Raw genomic sequence first — 19,944 nt, forward strand, 5'->3', positions numbered from 1 at the left:
AGGTAAGCTATTGGAAGAAAAGCGGTGGTGCTGCTGAAATTCTGATCTGCATGTATTGCAAAACATTGGCCTAGGCTGGAACCACTATGCTGTGTCTCTTTAAAACCCTCGAACCCTAAGGATAAGGCTGATGTCACTCAAAATTCACTAGCCAATCAGCACCTCGAGAGGGAGTTAGCAGTCAAGGGAGGAGGTGGCTCTTCCAGGTACAAGGTCAGCAACTTCCTTTGGGAACTCAGCCCCTCTGAGTGCTTCCTTTTGTACATGCTGAGTCACTCTTCAGGGTGTTGTGAGAGGAGATCTGAACCCCCGACATGGTAAGTGCAAGATCATGTCCACAAACAGGAGGAGAAGCTGCTTAGCAAAGGATACATGTGTAATGGTTCCTCCCAGTGGCTGGACAGAAAGCGGCAGCCATAACTAATGCACCCACTTGTGAGGTCCGATGCAGTGTTTTCTTGTACCAGAGGGTGGATACTGAATTACTTTATTATGAAACCTGCATTTCTCAGAAATCCTTGTGGCGGCCGCTTGTGTTGAGAAATATACTTGGCAGGATATCAACCCTGAAACGCCGGGTTTTAAACTATCTTCTAAAAGTTCTGACCTTTGTAGTTAACAGTTAGTTATAAGGTCCATTTGAGTTGATTTTTGGATGCTGTGAAATATCTCGTGTGTTATGTAGTACTCTAATTATAAGCTGTGTAATACATGAGTAGAATTGAGAATGTAATGATTTATCAACGCTTAGGCTATAATAAGTGACACTAAGTAGAATGTAGCTGACATAGGACTGCTTATAAACACCTCACAGGTATGGAGTATGCTAAGCAGTCCTGTTTTAAGATTAGGATAGTATTATATATATTTGTTTAGCAGGATTTTCCAGATATTTGTCTCCAAACCATAAAAAAGGGGACAAATCTTGTTTACACTCAGCGATAAGACCCAGGATTGTATCAAAGAACAGCACCCTAACAAAATGCTCAAGGTGAGATTAATGGGTCGCAAAGAACATTGAGGCCTGGTCTGCCATGTGGATATGATTATTAGTTCCAAGTCAACTATGGACTTGGCTGGGAACGTATTTTGGATACTTAGGGTTCCCTTTGTACAGCACTGTTTTATTAGACTTCTCCTGAGTTTGTACCATTGTATGAGAGTTACTGATTGCTTCATAGAAATTTCCACTTGGTTCTACTTATCCCCTGTAAATAGTTGTAAAGATGCTACTCTTCAAAGCTCACTTTGTATAAGACACAGCTTGTGAATGATCTACCCACCACAGCTGCTGCAGATTCTACCTTCTACCTTTTCTAGCTTTGTCATCCTTTGACCCTCAAATCAGGACCCCATCATTGGAAAAGGAACTACTATTTCAGGACTCTCATGCACTTAAGAAATGATTCTGGGGATCTTTGCTGTGTAAATCTGCTAGCTGCCTAGGTAGGACTTGCAGTCCTTATTTAAACTGTATTTCAACAACCTGAGGCCTTTTCTGGATAGAAAATTATCCATGCCAGCATATGTGGAATCCAAAACACTGTTGTTTGGCTGGCTCTTCTTTTAGCATTACACAGAACGGAGCTCATGGTATCATTAAAAAGACTCTTGTTAGTTGATATTTTAATTATATGGGAAGTGATTTCTTTCTGGGATATATTAACTCTGAGAGAGCTGTATCTTCTGCTCTTTATAGAAATGATTCTCAGACAATGTAGTCTTAGACTAGCCTAAGACTCAGGTAGCCTTGATCTTGGTAAGTTGTTCCCCAGGGCAATGACCTTGCATTGTTTTGCTGGAAATGCCTAAATTCTTGAGTTAAAGGAATGAAGCAAAATTGTGTTTTATACTTGCTAATTTGAGCCATATAGTGAACAGTCCATTTCTTCTACCTTCACATGAGAACCAGGGGAATTGTGTATTCGGTTAACTATCAGATGAAAAAGGGCTGGAAATAGCTAGATCAACAACCAAAGTTGAAGGGAGTCTGCTATAGCAGTCGCCAATCTGGAGAAGTACCTGATTCAGGCAGGGTGGAAAAATTTGTAATTTCACATCACATATTAAATAATACATGTAATAAAAAAGTAGATTGGTGGATATTTAATTTTGGAAGATCAGCTTGAGACAGTGGATAATAAATTCCTATTTTAGTACCTGTAATATACAGATATGTGGAATCTTTGTTTACAAACTTAAATCATCCCCAAATTGTATAGCAGATGCCACCATCTATAGCTTGGTGTGTCATGATATAGATCTCAGCAGTTAACATTTCGCATAGGGACAAGGATCAAAACTATCTTATTAATGCCATTCCTTCTATGAAGAAGGACCTGCTGTTTTTCAGAGTCACTTGTATTTATCTTTGCATAGAGTAAGTTTTATTTATTACTTTATAAATTTCATTATTTATGCACAGATGCTATATTCCAGTACTTGGTTGAATTCTGTAATGTTTCCCAGGAATTAAGAATTTCATTCTTTCTTCTAAAGAGAATTTATATCTTCCTTTTTCGAGCAACATCTCTGTAGCTCAGGCTTTCTTGATGTCATAGAGTTAAGATTGATTTGAACACCTGATCCTGCCTCTACTGACCAGTGGTCAGAACACTGTCCTCAACTCTTTTCATGCTCTCGTTTATCTTGTCATTAAGGAGAAAAAGAAGACATGAATGAGTGTTGTCTAACCTCCCTGTGTTAGGGATGCGAGAACTACAAATTACGAGGAACCTGTGTGGTTAAGAATTTACTTCTCTGCCAACTTTGGGGCTGGTATAATCACAGCCCAAAAAAAGGAGGAGGAATAAAGAAGGTGAAGCATTTCTGCTTTGGAACTTGTTCTCATTAACCATGAGTAGGCAAGTAATTTTATACAATCAGTAAATTTCCAGACTGGTCATCTTGGGCCGTTTTCCAGATCAGAGCAAAGGTGAACATAAAAGCGAAACTGAGTTTATATGTATGTACCAAATTTCTGTATTTCCACTAGTTCGAAAAAAAGAAGATCTAGACAAAGTGTGGCTGTGCCTCACCAGGAAAGTTATTATTCCTCTTTGAAAATACACAATGTTAGAGAAAAGATATAATACTTGGTGCGCTCTAGTGCACACTTCAGTCCTTGATAAATATCGGACCATCCAGTGTGTTTTGAATTTTACAAATTGTATTTGAAAATGTAATTAATTAATTTCGTTCTTCTCCTTTTCCGTAGTATTAAGTCTGAATCCCGGGGACAAATGACTTGGGAGCACTATTTATCAAGTCAGTGCAAACCTGACCTTCTGATTCTCTAATCAGATCTCACTCCCTAATTGTCACAGCATATTGCTGGCATACCTCCTCCTCTACCCCAAGGGTTAGGATGCCATTCTCCCAGCTTCAATTCCTTATGTAATCCAAGCATTTTGTAACTGATCTTTCTCTTTTATCATTATCTTTCTGACCCCTTCCTTGGTGTGGGTCTTGTTTCTTCCCTGCTTCCTGTCTCAACAAGTTTCAAGGTCATGTCTATTCTTGGCTGTCACAGATAAGCCTGAAGCATCTGCATTTTGATCATCCTTTTGAGTTTCATGTGTTTTATGCATCTATGTTAGTTTGGGAATTTGGGCTAGTAACCACTTATCAATGAGTGCATACCATGTGTGTTTTTCTGTGATTGGGTTACCTCACTCAGGGTGACATTTTCGAGTGCCATCCATTTGCCTATGAATCTCATAAAGTCATTGTTTTTGATAGCTGAGTAATATTCCATTGTGTAGATTGACCATATTTTCTGTACCCATTCCTCTCTTCAAGGGCACCTGGATTCTGTACAGCTTCTGGCTATTATAAATAAAGCTGCTATGAACATAGTGGAGCATGTTTCTTTGTTATAGTTGGAGCATTTTTTTGGGAATATGCCCAAGAGAGGTATAGCTGGGTCCTCAGGTAGTGCAGTGTGCAATTTTCTGGGGAACCTCCAGACTGATTTCCAAAGTGGTTGTACAAGTCTACAATCCCACCAACAATGGAGGAGTGTTCCTCTTTCTCCACATCCTCGCCAACATCTGCTGTCTCCGGAGTTTTTGATCTTAGCCATTCTGACAGGTGCAAGGGGGAATCTCAGGGTTGTTTTGATTTGCATTTCCCTTATGACTAAAGCTGTTGAACATTTCTTTAGGTGCTTCTCAGCCATTCTGCATTCCTCAACTGTGAATTCTTTGTTTAGCTCTGAACCCCATTTTTAATAGGGTTCTTTGTCTCCCTGCTGTTTAACTTCATGAGTTCTTTGCACATTTTGGATATAAGCCCTCTATCTGTTGTAGGATTGGTAAAGATCTTTTCCCAATCTGTTGATTGCTGTTTTGTCCTAACAGCAGTGTCCTTTGCCTTACAGAAGTTTTGCAGTTTTATGCGATCCCATTTGTCAATTCTTGATCTTAGAGCATAAGCCTTTGGTCTTTTGTTCAGGAAATTTTCTCCAGTGCCCCTGTGTTAGAGACTCTTCCCCGCTTTTTCTTCTATTAGTTTGAGTGTATCTGGTTTGCTGTGGAGGTCCTTGATCCACTTGGACTTAAGTTTTCTACAGGGTGAGAAGAATAGATCAATCTGCATTCTTCTACAGGCTGACCTCCAATTGTACCAGCACCATGTGCTGAAAAGGCTATCTTTTTTCCATTGGATTGTTTTGGCTCCGTTATCAAAAATCAAGTGACCATAGGTGTGTGGGCTCCTTTCTGTGTCTTCAGTTCTATTCTACTGGTCTATCTGCCTGTCTCTTTACCAATACCATACAGTTTTTATCACTACTGATCTGTAATACTGCTTGAGTTCAGGGATAGTGATTACCCCAGAAGTCCTTTTATTGTTGAGGATAGTTTTAGGTGTCCTGGGTTTTTTCTTATTCCAGATGAATTTACAAATTGTTCTGTCTAACTCTGAAGAATTGGATTGGAATTTTGATGGGAATTGCATTGAATCTGTAGATCGCTTTTGGTAAAATGGCCATTTTTACTATATTTATCCTGCCAATCCATGAGCATAGGAGATCTTTCCATATTCTGAGATCTTCTTCAATTTCTTTAGAGGCTTGAAGTTCTTTTCATACAGATCTTTCACCTGCTTGGTTAAAGTCACATCAAGGCATCTTATATTATTTGGGCCTATTATGAAAGGTGTCTTTTTCCCTAATTTCTTTCTTGCCTTGTTTCTCTTTTGTGTAGAGGAAGGCTTCTCATTTATTTGAGTAAATTTTGTACCCAGCCATTTTGCTGAAGGTGTTTATCAGTTTTAGTAGTTCTCTGGTGGAGCTTGGGGATCACTCAAATAGTGATATTTTGATTTCTTCCTTTCCAATGTGTATCACATTGATCTCCTTTCGCTGTCTAATTGCTCTGGCTAGGACTTCGAGAACTATATTCAATAAAGTAGGAACAGAGTGGGCAGCCTTGTCTAGTCCCTGATTTTAGTGGGATTGCTTCAAGTTTCTCTCCATTTAGTTTAATGTTAGCTACCGGTTTGCTTTATATAGCTTTCACTATGTTTCTATATGGGCCTAAAATTCCTTTTCTTTCCTGGACTTTTATCATGAAGGGTGTCGAATTTTGTCAACTGTTTTCTCAGCATCTGATAAAATGATCATGTAATTTTTATCTTTCAGTTTGTTTATATAGTGGACTATGTTGATGGTTTTACGTATATTAAACAATCCGTGCATATCTGGCAAGAAGCCTACTTGATCGTGTTGGATGAGTGTTTTCATGTGCTCTTGGATTCAGTTTGCCAGAATTTCATTGAGTATTTTTTCGTTGATATTCATAACAGAAATCGTTCTGAAGTTCTCTTTCCTTTTTGTCTTTTTGTGGTTTAGGTATAAGAGTAATTTTGCTTTCATAGAAGGAATTTGGTAGCACTTCGTCTATTTCAGTTTTGTGGAGTAGTTTGGATAGTATTGGTATGAGGTCTTCTAGGAAGGTCTGATAGAATTCTGCCCTGAAGCCATCTGGACCTGGGCTTTTTTTCATTGGGAGACTTTAATGACTGCTTCTAATACTTGACAGGTTATGGGGTTGTTTAAATGGTTTATTGGTTCCTGATTTAACCTCGTTTCCTGATATCTGTCTAGGAAATTGTCCAGATTTTCAAGTTTTGTTGAATATAGGCTTTTTTAGTAGCGTCTGATGAGTTTTTGAATTTCCTCTGATTCTGTTTCTTTCTGCAGGCACTCAGAGCTGTTCGTTTTTCTCTTAGCACAGCTTTCATCGTGTCCTATATACAAGTTTGGGTATGTTGTACCTTCATTTTTATTAAATTCTAAGAAATCTTTAATTTCTTTCTTTATTTCTTCCTTGACCAGGTTATCATTGAGTAGAGCCTTGTTCAACATCCATGCATATGTGGGCATTCTTTCCTGGCTGTTATTGAAGACCAGCTTTAGCCGTGGTGTTCTGATAGGACACGTGGGATTATTTCTACCTTTCTGTATTTGTTGAGGCCTGTTTTGTGCCCGATTATACAGTCAGTTTTGGAGAAATTAGCATGAGGTGGTGAGAAGGAGGTATGTCTTTTTTTTATAGGGTAGAATGTTGTATAAATATATGTTTAAGTCCATTTGGTTCATGACTTCTTTTAGTCTACAATGTCTCTGTTTAATTTCTTTTTCCATGATCTGTCCACTGGTGAGACTGGGGTGTTGAAATCTCCTAGTATTCTTGTGTGAGGTGCAAGGTGTGCTTGTACTTGGAGCATAGATATTTAGGATTGAGAGTTCATCATGGTGGATTTTTCCTTTGGTGAATATGAAGTGTCCTTCCTTATCTTTTTTGAAACTTTTGCTTGAAAATTGATTATATTCGATATTAGAATGGCTACTCCAGCCTGCTTCTTCAGACCATTTCCTTGGAAAGTTGTTTTCCAGACTTTTACACTGAGGTAGTGTCTGTCTTTGTTTCTGAGGTGTGTTTCCTGTAGGCATCAAAGTGCTGGATCCTCATTACATATCCAGTTTCTTAGTCTGTGTCTTTTTATTGGGGAATTGAGTCCATTGATGTTGAAAGGTATTAAGGAATAGTTATTGTTGCTACCTGATATATTCATATTTGAATGTGAGATCATGTTCGTGTACTTGTCTTCTCTTTTTTTTTGTTGCAAGACGATTAGTTTCTTGCTTTTTCTAGGGTGTAGGTTGCCTCCTTGTATTGGGCTTTACCATTTTTTATCCTTTGTATGGCTCGATTTGTAAAAAGATATGGTGTGAATTTGATTTTCTCATAGAATATCTTGGTTTCTCCATCCATGTTAATTGAGAGTTTTGCTGAGTACAGTAACCTGGACTGGCACTTGTGTTCTATTAGGGTCTGTATGAGATCTGTCCCGGATCTTCTGGGTTTCATAGTCTCTGGTGAGAAGTCTGGTGTAATTCTGATAGGTCTGCCTTTATACGTTACTTAACCTGTTTGCCTTACTGCTTTTAATATTCTTTCTTTGTTTTGTGCTTTTGGTGGTTTGACTATTATGTAACGGGAGGAGTTTCTTTTCTGGTCCAAACTGTTTGGAGTTCTGTAGGCTTCTTTTATGTTTATGGGCATCTCTTTTTTTAGGTTAGTGAAGTTTTCTTCTATGATTTTGTTCAAGGTATTTACTGGTCCTTTGAGCTGGGAGTCTTCACTCCCTTCTATACCTTTTATGCTTAGGTTTGATCTTCTCTTTGTGTCCTGGATTTCCAGTATATTTTGGGCCAGTAGCTCTTTCCATTTTACATTATCTTTGACAGTTGTGTGAATGATTTCTATGGAATCTTCTGCTCCTGAAATGCTGTCTTCTTTTTCTTGTTTTCTGTTTTATGCTTGTATCTACAGCTCCTTGTCTCTTCCTTTGTTTTTGTTTTTTTGTTTTCTTTTTTTTTCTTTTTTTTTTATGTCCAGGATTGTCTCCCTTTGTGCTTTCTTCATTTTTTTCTATTTCCATTTTCAGTTACTTCACCTATTTGATTGTGTTTTCCTGTCATTCTTTCATGGATTTTTGTTTTTCCTCTCTAAGGGCTTCTACTTGTTTATTTGTGTTTTCCTGCATTTCTCTAAGGCAGTTCTTTATGTCTTTCTTGAAGTCCTCCATCATCGTAATAAAATGTGATTTTAAGTCTACATCTTGCTTTTCTGGTGTGTTTGGATATTCAGTGTTTTCTTTGGTGGGAGGATTGGGCTCCCATGATGCCATGTATTCTTGATTTCTGTTACTTGGGTCCCTGCAGTTGCCTGTCAACATACGCATGTCTCTGGTGTTAAGTTATTCTGCTATTTTAGAGAGTGACTTGACCCATCATATAGGCCTGTGTGTCAAGAGCGCTGTTTTCCTGTTTTCTTTCAGCCAGTGATGGTAACAGAGTGTTCTGCTTTGAGGAGTGTAGTCTTTCCTGTCCACTGGCTTTCAGCTGTTCCTGTGGGCGTGTGTCATGAGTCCACCAGGCAGGTTACTTGGAGTAGAAAAGTTGTTCTTACCTCTAGTCTTGGGTCTTACCTCCAGTTGAACCAGCACCATTTGCTGAAAATGCTATCTGTTTTCCATTGGATGCTTTTGGCTCCTAGGTCAAAAAAACAGTGACCATAGGTGTGTGGGTTTATGTCTTGGTCTTCAATTATATTCCACTGGGCCATATTCCTGTCCCTGTACCAATACCATACAGTTTTTCTCTCTATTGCTCTGTAATACTGCTTGAGCTCAGGGATAGTGATTCCCCGGAAGTCCTTTTATTGTTGAGGATAGTTTTAGTTATCCTGGGTTTATTCTTATTCCAGATGAATTTGCAATTTATTCTGTCTAACTCTATGAAGTATTGGGTTGGAATTTTGATGGCAATTGCATCGAATCTGCAGATTGCCTTTGCTAAAATGTCCATTTTTACTATATTAATCCTGCCAATCCATGAGCATGGGAGATCTTCCCATCTTCAGAGATCTTCAATTTTTCTTCATTTTCTTTCTTCAGAGGATTGAAGTTCTTATCATACAGATCTTTAACTTGCTTGGTTAAATTCACATCAAAGCATTTTATATCATTTGGGGGTATTATGAAGGGTGTCATTTCTCTAATTTCTTTCTCGGCTTGTTTTTCTTTTGTGTAGAGGAAGGCAATGATTTATTTGAGTTAATTTTATACCCAGACACTTTGCTGAAGGTGTTTATCAGGTTTACTCGTTCCCTGGTGGAACTTTTCGCATCGCTTAAATATACTATCATATCATCTAGAAATAGTGATATTTTGACTTCTTCTTTTCCAAACTGTATCCCCTTGATCTCCTTTTGTTGTCTGGCTGCTCTGGCTAGAACTTGGAGAACTATATTGAATAAGTAGGGAGAGGGTGGGCAGCCTTTTCTAGTCCCTGATTTTAGTGGGATTTCTTCAAGTTTCTCTCCATTTAGTTTAATGTTAGCTACTGGTTTGTTGTATATGGCTTTTACTATGTTTAGGTATGGGCCTTGAATTCCTTTTCTTTCCAGGACTTTTATCATGAAGGGGTGTTGAATTTTGTCAAATGCTTTCTCAGTGTCTAATGAAATGATCATGTGGTTTTTATCTTTCAGTTTGTTTACATAGTAGAGTACGTTGATGGTTTTATGTATATTAAGCCATCCCTGCATCCCTAGGATGAAGCCTACTTGATCATGATGGATGATTGTTTTTATGTGGTCTTGGATTCGGTTTGCAAGAATGTTTTGATTATTTTCGTGTTGATATTCATAAGGGAAATTGGTCTGAATTTCTATTTCTTTGTTTCTTTGTGTGGTTTAGGTATAAGAGTAATTGTTGCTTCATAGAAGGAATTCGGTAGCTCTCCATTTGTTTCAATTGTGTGGAATATTTTTGCTAATATTGGTATGAGGTCTTCTATTAATGTCTGATAGAATTCTGCACTGAACCCATCTGGACCTGGGATCTGTTTGGTTGGGAGACTTTTAATGACAGGTTCAGTGTCTAGGAGACATTGGCTTGTTTCAGTGGTTTATCTGTTCCTGGTTTATCTTGTGTACCTGATATCTGTCTAGGAAATTGTCCATTTCCTCCAGATTTTCAAGCTTTGTTGAATATAGGCTTTTGTTGTTGTTGTTGTTGTTGTTTTCTTTTTTTTTTTTCTTTCAGAGCTAGGTACCGAACCCAGGGCCTTGCGCTTGCTAGGCAAGTGCTCTACCACTGAGCTAAATCCCCAACCCTGAATATAGGCTTTTGTAGTAGGATCTGATGACTCTTTGAATTTCCTCTGATTCTGTAGTTACGACTCCCTTTTCATTTCTGATTTTGTTAAATTGGAAACACTCTCTGTATCCTCTGGTTAGTCTAGCTAAGGGTGTATCTATCTTTTTGACTTTCTCAAAAAACCAGCTTTTGTTTCTGTTGATTCTTTGTATAGTCCTTTTTGTTTCTACTTGGTTGATTTCAGCTCTGAGTTTAATTCCTCTTGGGTGCATTTGCTTCTTTTTGTTCTAGAGCTTTTAGGTGTGCTGTCAAGCTGCTGATATATACTCTCTCCTGTTTCCTTCAGCAGGCACTTAGAACTATAAGTTTTCCTCTTAGCACAGATTTCAATGTGTCCCATATGGTAATGTTGTACCTTCGTTTTCATTAAATTTTAAGAAGTCTTTAATTTCTTTCTTTATTTCTTCTTTGATCAGGTTATCATTGAGTAGAGCATTGCTCAACTTCCATGTATATGTGGGCATTCTTTCCTTATGGTAATTGAATAGCAGCTTTGTCCCATGCTCGTCTGATAGCACGCATGGGATTATTTCTATCTTTCTGTATCTGTTGAGGCCTGTTTGATAGGGTCAGTTTTGGAGAATGTACAATGTGGTGCTGAGAAGAAGTTATATCCTTTTGTTTTAGGATACAATGTTCTATAAATATCTGTTAAGTCCATTTGGTTCATGACTTCTCTTAGTCTGTCTTTGTCTCTGTTTAATTTCTGTTTCCATGATCTTTCCATTGATGAGAATAGAATGTTGAAATCTCCTACTATTATTGTGTGAGGTGCAATGTCTGATTTGAGCTTCAGTAAGGTTTCATTTATGTATGTAAGTGCCCTTGTATTTGGACCGTAGATATTTAGGATTGAGAGTTCATTTTGGTGAATTTTCCCTTTGATGAATATAAAGTATCCTTCCTTATGCTTTTTGATGACTTTTGGTTGAAAATCGATTTTATTCAATATTAGAATGGCTACTCCAGCTTGCTTCTTCAGACCATTTGATCGGAAAGTTGTTTTCCAGCCTTTCATTCTGAGGTAGTGTCTGTCTTTGTCTATGAGATGTGTTTCCTGTAGGCAGCAGAATGCTGGGTCCTCATTGCCTATCCAGTTTGTTAATCTTTGTCTTTTTATTGGGGAATTGAGTCCATTGATGTTGAGAGATATTAAGTAATAGTGATTGTTGCTTCCTGTTATCTTCGTATTTGGATGTGACATTATGTTTTTGTGCTTGTCTTCTCTTTGTTTTGTTGCAAGACTATTAATTTCTTCATTTTTCTAGGGTGTTGCTTGCGTTGTAGGTTGTCCTTGTGTTGAGTTTACCATTCATTGTTCTTTGTAGGGCTGGATTTGTAGAAAGATATTGTGTAAATTTGGTTTTGTCATGGAATATCTTGGTTTCTCCATCTATGTTAATTGGGAGTTTTGCTGGATACAGTAATCTGGGCTGGCATTTGTGTTCTCTTAGGGTCCATATTACATCTGTCCAGGATCTTCTGGATTTCGTAGTCTCTAGTGAGAAGTCTGGTGTGATTCTGATAGGTGTGCCTTTATATATTACTTGACCTTTTTCCATTACTGCTTTCAATATTCTTTCTTTGTTTGTGCATTTGGGGTTTTGACTGTTATGTGACGGGAGAAGTTTCATTTCTGCTCCAATCTATTTGGAGTTCTGTAGGCTTATTGTATGTTTATGGGCATCCCTTTCTTTAGGTTAGGGAAGTTTTCTTCTATGATTTTGTTGAAGATCTTTACTGATCCTTTGAGCTGAGAATCTTCACTCTCTTCTATACCTAGTATCCTTAGGTTTGATCTTCTCATTATGTCCTGGATTTCCTGTATGTTTTGGGCCAGTATTTTTTTCTGCTTTACATCATCTTTGACAGTTGTGTTGATGATTTCTATGGAATCTTCTGCTCCTGAGATTCTCTATTCTATCTATTGCATTCTGTTGGTAATGCTTGTATGTACGGCTCCTTGTCACTTCCTCTGTTTTCTATATCCAGGGTTCTCTCCCTCTGTGCTTTCATTATTGCTTCTATTTCCATTTTTAATTCCTTCACCAATGTGATTGTGTTTTCCTGTAATTCTTTCAGGATTTTTTGCATTTCCTCTCTATAGGCTTCTGCTTGTTTATTTGTGTTTTCCTGCATTTCTCTAAGGGATTTCTTTATGTCTTTCTTGAAGTCCTCCACCATCATGAACAAATGTGATTTTTTCGAGATCTTGCTTTTCTGGTGTGTTTGGATATTCAGTGTTTTCTTAGGTGGCAGAATTGGGCTCCGATGATGTGATGTAGTCTTGGTTTCTGTTGCTTGGTTTCTTGCACTTGCCTCTTGTCATCACATTGCATCTGATGTTACCTTATTCTGCTATTTCTGACAGTGGTTAGACCGTCCTATAGGCCTGTGTGTCAGGTGTGCTGAAGACCTGTTTTCCTGTTCTTTTTCTGCGAATTATGGGAACAGAGTGCTCTGCTTTCAGGCGTGTAGTTGTTCCTGTCTACTGGTCGTCAGTTGTTCCTGTGGGCGTGTGTCCTGAGTCCACTAGGCAGGTCACTTGGAGCAGAAACATTGTTCTTACCTCTGGTCTCAGGCCTCAAATCGCTCCTTGTGGGCTGCGTTTTAGCTCTCTGTGAGGGCATCAACCAGAAGGGCCTACCCCGCCATTTCTCGGGTCCCTGTGCACAGGGGTGCCAGATGGCGATAAGCGTTTTCTTCTAGAGTCAGAAATGCGGTCATCATGTAGTCTCTTCTGGCTTCCCAGGCATGTCTGCCCCTCTGAAGGTTTAGCTCTTCCTCCCACTGGATTTGTGTGCAGGGAGCCGTTTGACCGGGTCCCTTCAGATCCGCAAGGTGTCTGGCCCCTATTGGGACCTGCACATTGAGTGCCCCTATCTCCCTGTTCCCAGAGGCCCTCTACACTTTCCTCTTGGTTCAGGGATGTGGGCAAGGGTGTTCATCATCTTTTTTGATAACTTCTGTTTGAAAGTTTATTTTATTCAATATTAGAATGGTTATTCTGTCTTATTTCTTGGTACCATATGCTTGGTCCCAAAAATATTCCCAGACTTTTATTCTCAGAAGTTTCTGTCATTATCACAGAAGTATGCTCCCTGTATGCAGCAAAATCCTAGGTCCTATTTATGTATCCAGTCTCTCTTTTTTTTTTTTTTTTTTTTTGGTTCTTTTTTTCGGAGCTGGGGACCGAACCCAGGGCCTTGCGCTTCCTAGGTAAGCGCTCTACCACTGAGCTAAATCCCCAGCCCCATGTATCCAGTCTCTTATTTGATGTGGTTTCATTAGGGAATTGAGTTCATTGATGTTGAGTTATATTAGGGAACAATGTTAGTTGTTTCCTAATATTTTAATATTTCTGTTTGTAGAGGTGGAATTTGGTTTGTGTGACTATCTTCTTTTTGGATAGTTGAAAGAGGATTAATTACTTGCTTTGTCAAGGGCGTAATCTCCCTATATGTGTTGAAGTTTTCCATATATTTTCATTTGTAGGGATGGATTTGTGGAAATGTTTTGTGTAAGTTTTGTTTGTAGGGCAAAATATATTGTCATTAGGACAAAATAGCAAACAACAGATTGGGGAAAGATCTTTGGCAATCATACACCTGATAGAGGGCTAATATTCAATATATAAAAATATTCAAGAAATTATTCCAAGGAGTCAAATAACCCTATTAAAAATGGGTTACAGTGCTAAGGAAACCATTTTCAACTGAGGAATATTGAATGGCCAAAAAAGAGTTAGAGAATGGAATGAAAGACAATAACTTCTTGAAATTCTTAAGCAAATGGATGGAAGTAGAAGACAGTATCCTGAGTGAGGTAACCCAGTCACAAATTAACTCACATGGCATATAATCACAGATAAGTGCATATCTGCCAACAAGAAGCTGAAAGTACCAACAGTGCAGCTCTCAGACTATATGAAATCCAAGAAGGAAGAAGATCACCCCTAAGTGTGAAAGCCACATTCCTACTCAGTAGGTAGAAGAGAACATTCTCTAGGAAGTAGAGGGAGAGAGGGATCTGGGACCTGGTAAAAAACAAAATTGGGCCAGTTCAGATTGGGAGAAAATGAGGGAAAAGTTAGAGTGTCAGGAATTTGAAAGTAGGTATGTAAAAGTAGGGGAGGGGTAACACAGCATTTCCACCAGAAATTTCCAGTTGCCAAGGACCTAAGAGCTTCCTAGGATATAACAGCGAGGATATTATCGAAATGACCATAGAAGTGGAAAGAGGTCCTGCAGACACCATATCTAGTTGCTAGGCATGGCCTCCAGTTGAGGGATGGGGACATCATCCCACCTCAAAATAGTAATTGAGACTTCCTCATGTCAAAAGGAAATGCAGGGACAAAGAGTGGAGCAGAAACAGAAGGAAAGGCCCACCTTAGAATCCATCCCATCTGCTGACACCAAATTCAGACACTGTTGTGGATGCCAAAAGTGCTTATTGACAGGAGCCTGGTACAGATGCCCCCTGAGATGCTCTGCAGGAGTCAGACAAATATCAATGTGATAGACATAGCAAAACATTGGAATGGACACATGGACGCTAATGAAGAAGTTAGGGAAAGGAATTAAGGAAGTGGTTTACAACCTCATAGGAAGAATAAAAATATCAAACAAACAGACCACCCAAACCATCCAGAAACTCACTATGGAGGGAGAAGAATGCAGAGGGCAGTGGGATGGAGGAAAGTGGGTGGGAGAGGGACGGGGTTGTGGCAGAGGAAATGGGGAAAATGAACATCTTAGGGGGACCAGAAGTGAAGCCCCATGAGCCAGCATATGAATAGATTCAGGGGTTAGGTGGACCGTGAAGTAACACTCTAGACCTGCTGTACATGATAGAATCTGAAGACTCAAAGAGATAGATCATATATAAAATGCCCAACAGTGGAGAGAGGGAACTTGTTGAATCTACCTCCAGCAGAAAGACAGGGCATCAAGTGGAGGGATGTGGTTGCCATACCCAAAGTCATAGACTCTGCCTTGGAATTCTTCCTGTCTAAACAAACTGCAGAGACAAAAATGGAGAAGAGCATGAGGGACAAGAGGTCCAGTGATATACCCAAATTGTCATCCAGATAAAGGGGAGGCTCTAAGGCCTGACATTATTACAGATGGTATAGTGTGCTTAAAGACAGAGTATTAGCATGGCTGCCCTACGAGAGGCCCAGCAAACAGCTGACTGAGACAGAAGCAAATATTATGCCCAACCAAAGTATAAAGAAGGGAGCCCCTGTGGTTGAATTAGGTTAAGGCTTGAGTGCATTGAGGAGGAAGTGTAATCATAGGAAGACCAGGAGTCTCAACAAACCTGGACCCCTGAGATCTCCTTAGCTCTAAACCACCAAAGAGGCAGCGTCTGCTGGCTGGCCTGGGACTCCCAACGTAAGTACAGCAAAGGACTGAATGGTCTGGACTCAGTCAAAGAAGACAGACCTAACCCTTGAGAACCTTGATATCCATGGGAGTGGGACAAGCTCGTGGGATATTGTGTATGTGTCTGTTTGGGGACATCCTCTTGGAGACGGGGTAGGAGGAATGAGATTAGGAACTCTTGGACGCCAAAAAGTAGGGGAATAAGGACTGGACTGTAAAAAATGATTAAAGATAAGTTTACAAAGTGACTTACCTTCCTGGTTGTTTGAAAAATCTCTTTTAAATTCCCAGAGAAAGACCCCCTTCGCCTGGCTACAATCTAAGTTTGCAACCATCCTACCGACTGAATAAAGTTAGACCTTAATTACAGAAAGATAGATGAATAGATAGAAAGATGTAGAGATATAATATATGTAATACATAATTTATACATATATATATACATATATAGATAGATAGGGAGAGAGAGAGAGAGAGAGAGAGAGAGAGAGAGAGAGAGAGAGAATATACCTTGTATTATTTATTCAAAAGATTGCAGTTACTGTCCGAACACAGTAATTAACAAAGAATATTTTCAGGTTCCCTTGTAGGACACAGCATTTTAAGCCCAGGACTCAGGAGTTTTGAAATGGTAATTTCAGGACATTCCCACCAAGCTCTCTAAACATATGCTCTTAACAGAGACAGATCTCTGTTAACTACTTTTGCAAGGTTAACAGAAAATGTGTCCTTGTTGTCTACTAAAAAATTAAAGGCCTGTGGTCACGGGATGCTCATTCTTAAGATAATCACAAGGAAAGTTTGAGTAAATGCCTGGATTGATATGTAAAATAAAAGGCTGGGTTTATTATCTGCATGGCATGAACTACATAGAGAATTTTTTTTTGAACCGCTCAATAAATAAATAAATTGGTGCTCAATAAAGAGTTGAACTCTCCTGCAGGTGGGAAAATTAGACTCAGAAAAACCTGACTTCCCTCTGTGGCCATTCAGTGCAATCAGTGCAGTTTGGTCAGTCCTGAAACCATATGCACACATCAACTGAAATGGACTCATCATGCTTTATTCATGTATGTGAACATACTTTTTCATACATAGTTAAAAGTAATCAGAAATTGATGGGAAAAGTTTTGGGACATGATGGTCCTAGGAATAAATGGAACAACTGATGTAGCACACATCCATTAAGAAGGATAAAATAATTTTGAATTAAAAAATGGCTGGTGGGCTAAGTTAGAGCTAACAATAATTTATATTGTTGCCAAAAATTAATGTTCCATCCATACAAATGGTTTTGCTGTAATTCCAGTCCCATGCTTCTCCTGTGATTAAGCAATCAAAGGACCTATGCTGACCTCCTATGCTGACCTGGCTAACTCCAAACCCTATCCTGTGGTACTTATTTAAAATTATTGGCTTGACTCTTCTGACCATGTTTTCATATATCAATTTCATTTGTCCACACAGCACATCTGCTCCCCACCTCTCCTTCCTCTTCCTACTGGAATTCCCATCCTGGTCTCTGTTTCTGCCCAATCACTTATTCAGGATTCCTTGATCAGCATTACAAGACAGAGAATATGTGATGAGAATTGTGTACACAACTTACAAACTTGAAAGAGGAGATTCTTGGTATAATCATTACAATGTATCTTCCCAATTTAAATAGGATTTAGGATATCAGCTCAGGCTTTCCTAATATCATAATCGAGATTGATTTGAACACCTAATCCTGTCTCTGCTGACCAGTGGTCAGAGGACTGTCATGCAATTCCTTTCAAGCTGCGCTCTGTCTGGACAATAAGGAGAAAAAGACCATGTGAATGAGTGTAGTTCTACGTCCCTATATTAGGATTGATGGGAGTATGAATTAAGAGGAAGCTGTGTAAGAACTGAATTCACTGACCAACTTTCAATCAGGTATAATCACAGCCCAGAAAAAGGGGAGGAAGAAGGAAGGTGAAACCATTATGCTCTGGTAGTTGTTGGCATTAACCATGAGTAGGCAAGAAATCCATTTTAGAAAATCAGTAAATTTCCATACTGGCCACCTTGGGGCATTGTACAGAGCAGACCAATGATGATCCTGAATGAGGAACTGAACTGATATATAGAAACCAAATTTCTGTGTTTTCCCTAGTTCAAAAATAGATCTAGACAAACTGGTGTGGCTGAGTCTAACAGAATAATTATATCTTCTCTTTGAAAATACAGAATATAAGAGAAAAATTACAATAGTTGGTGTGTTCTAGTACATACTTAGTCCCTGAAAAATATTGGACCATACAGTCTGTTTTAAGTTTTAAAAAAAATTTTGAGAGTAAAATTAAATCATTTCTTTCTTTTACTTTCTTTCTGGGGTTAAGTCTGAAAGCCTGGGAATAGTTGCTGCAGTAGAAGGGAATTATTGATCAAAACAAAGCAAACCTGGCTTTCTGATTTTCTCATCAGAACTCAGTCCCTACCTGTCACAACATATTGCTGGCATACCTCATCCTCTAGCTCAAGAGTAGGGATGTCATTCTCTCCCTTACATTTCCAACCATTTGATAACTGGGCTTTCTCATTTATGATTATTATTCTAACCTCTTTGTCTGGTACTTGCCTCTCCCCTCCTTCCACTCTCCACAAGTTTCAAGGTCATGTCTATTCTTGGTTGTCCCAGAAACTAAAAGATCTATCTGTGTTCTCTCTTTTGTGTATAGTAAACTCTCTAATCCAACATGCCTAGGAGCAGTGATATCTTTTATTTTATTCAGTGCACGTATAATTGAATGTGCAAAGAATGCACACTGTGCCAGTGAAAAGGGTAATAAGTGCTCTGGGAGACTGGAACATTCTATTAAATGCCAACGTCATGGACTGGGGCTCTGTCTGTACTCATGATGGAACTGCAGAGCTTGGAGGACTCAGATGTTTGAGTCATTTGCTCTGTGATTCCCCCAGTAGAGGAGCTACTACTGTCCTGGGACCCAAATGAGTTGTACAAGCTTATTAGTAACTCTGGCTATGCCTTTCACACATGAACAATAGTGACAGGTAGTTTGCAGATTCCTTATAGGGTTGTCCTTAGATGCATCTGTAGAGTTTGGCTATCAACCCCCTGAGAGGACAGGAACTGAATATGTCCTGACCCTGATTCTCTTAATTCCCTGGGTGCAGTGGCACAGATGGCACTAGGTATTTTCCTCTGATTTCCTCGGAAATATCCTCGGAAATTTTGGCACAGAGTAGTCTCCTCTGATTTCTTAGGAGTGTCCACAATTCTGAGGGTCCAGCTCCGTCGCCACCCCTCACGAGTTTTGTGTGTGTGGAGCTCTTTGACCACTTCAGTTCAGTTCCAGATGGAGACCAGGACTGTGGGTTCACACACCTGACTGCTCCTATATTCTGCTGTCCAGAGGTATTATGCAGTTTCCTTGTGGGCCAGAAATATTGTAGAGGTGGGCAGAAGTGGCAATCTGTCCTGCAGTCTCAAGATTATCTGCACTTCTGGGTGTTCAGCTCTATCTCCCAAAGGATTGGGAGCAGGGAGCAGTTGAATGGGATCAGAGCATTTCCAGACACAGCCAGAAACCAGAAGTGTCCTGTTCCAGAGCACTTCTGCCTTTCTGTGTACTTAGTCAACCAGGCAGGTCACTTGTAGAAAAGGTGGTCTTACCTCTACATTGAGGCATGTAGGCAGTCCTGGCGTCTGGCTTTCAGGTCTCAGCAAGGGCAATAACCTGAAGGGTCCTACCCCTGATTGCTCCGAGGTCACTGTGTGAAGGGGACACTGGTGGCACTAGGCATTTTCCTTTTGGTTTGGCAATGTGGGCAGAGAGTAGTCTCCACTGATTTCTCTGGAGTGTCCTCAGTTCTGTGGGTCTGGCAATCCCCCCAACAGGATAGATAAACCCTTAGCCAGAATAACCAGAGGGTACAGAGAGCATGTGCAAATTATGAAAATCAGAAATGAAAAGAGAGTCATAAGTACAGAATCTGTGAAAATTCAAAAAAGTCATCTGATCCTTCTACAAAGCCTACATTCAAAAAAACTTGAAAATCTGGTGGAAATGGACAATACTGTCCAAACTATTTCACAAAATGGAAACAGACGAGCACAACCAAATTACTTCCATGAAGCCACAATTACTCTTGTACTTAAACCACACAAAGACCCAACAAAGAAAGAGAATTTCAGACCAATTTCCCCTATGAATATTGATGCAAAAGTACTCAATACAATTCTTGCAAACCGAATCCAAGAACACATCAAAACCGTCATCCTCCATGATCAAGTAGGCTTCATCCCAGGTATGCAGCAATGGTTCAAAATATG

The 19,944-nt window shown here is 39.4% G+C and overlaps 1 protein-coding gene across 1 annotated transcript in view; it reads left to right on the forward strand.

Annotated features, from left to right (window-relative positions):
- The first annotated feature begins 204 nt into the window (after nucleotides 1-204).
- LOC148006598 (uncharacterized) overlaps nucleotides 205-19,944 on the forward strand; it is a 37,053-nt gene continuing 17,313 nt past the window's right edge. Inside the window, exon 1 of the mRNA XM_087655017.1 lies at nucleotides 205-317. Within this exon, the coding sequence (XP_087511143.1) occupies nucleotides 315-317 (3 nt within the window). The 5' untranslated portion in view covers nucleotides 205-314. The remainder of the gene's footprint in view (nucleotides 318-19,944) is intronic.

This window comes from Rattus norvegicus, chromosome 3, assembly GCF_021556685.1.
Source record: "Rattus norvegicus strain SHRSP/BbbUtx chromosome 3, alternate assembly SHRSP_T2T, whole genome shotgun sequence".
Classification (NCBI taxonomy): Eukaryota; Metazoa; Chordata; class Mammalia; order Rodentia; family Muridae; genus Rattus; species Rattus norvegicus.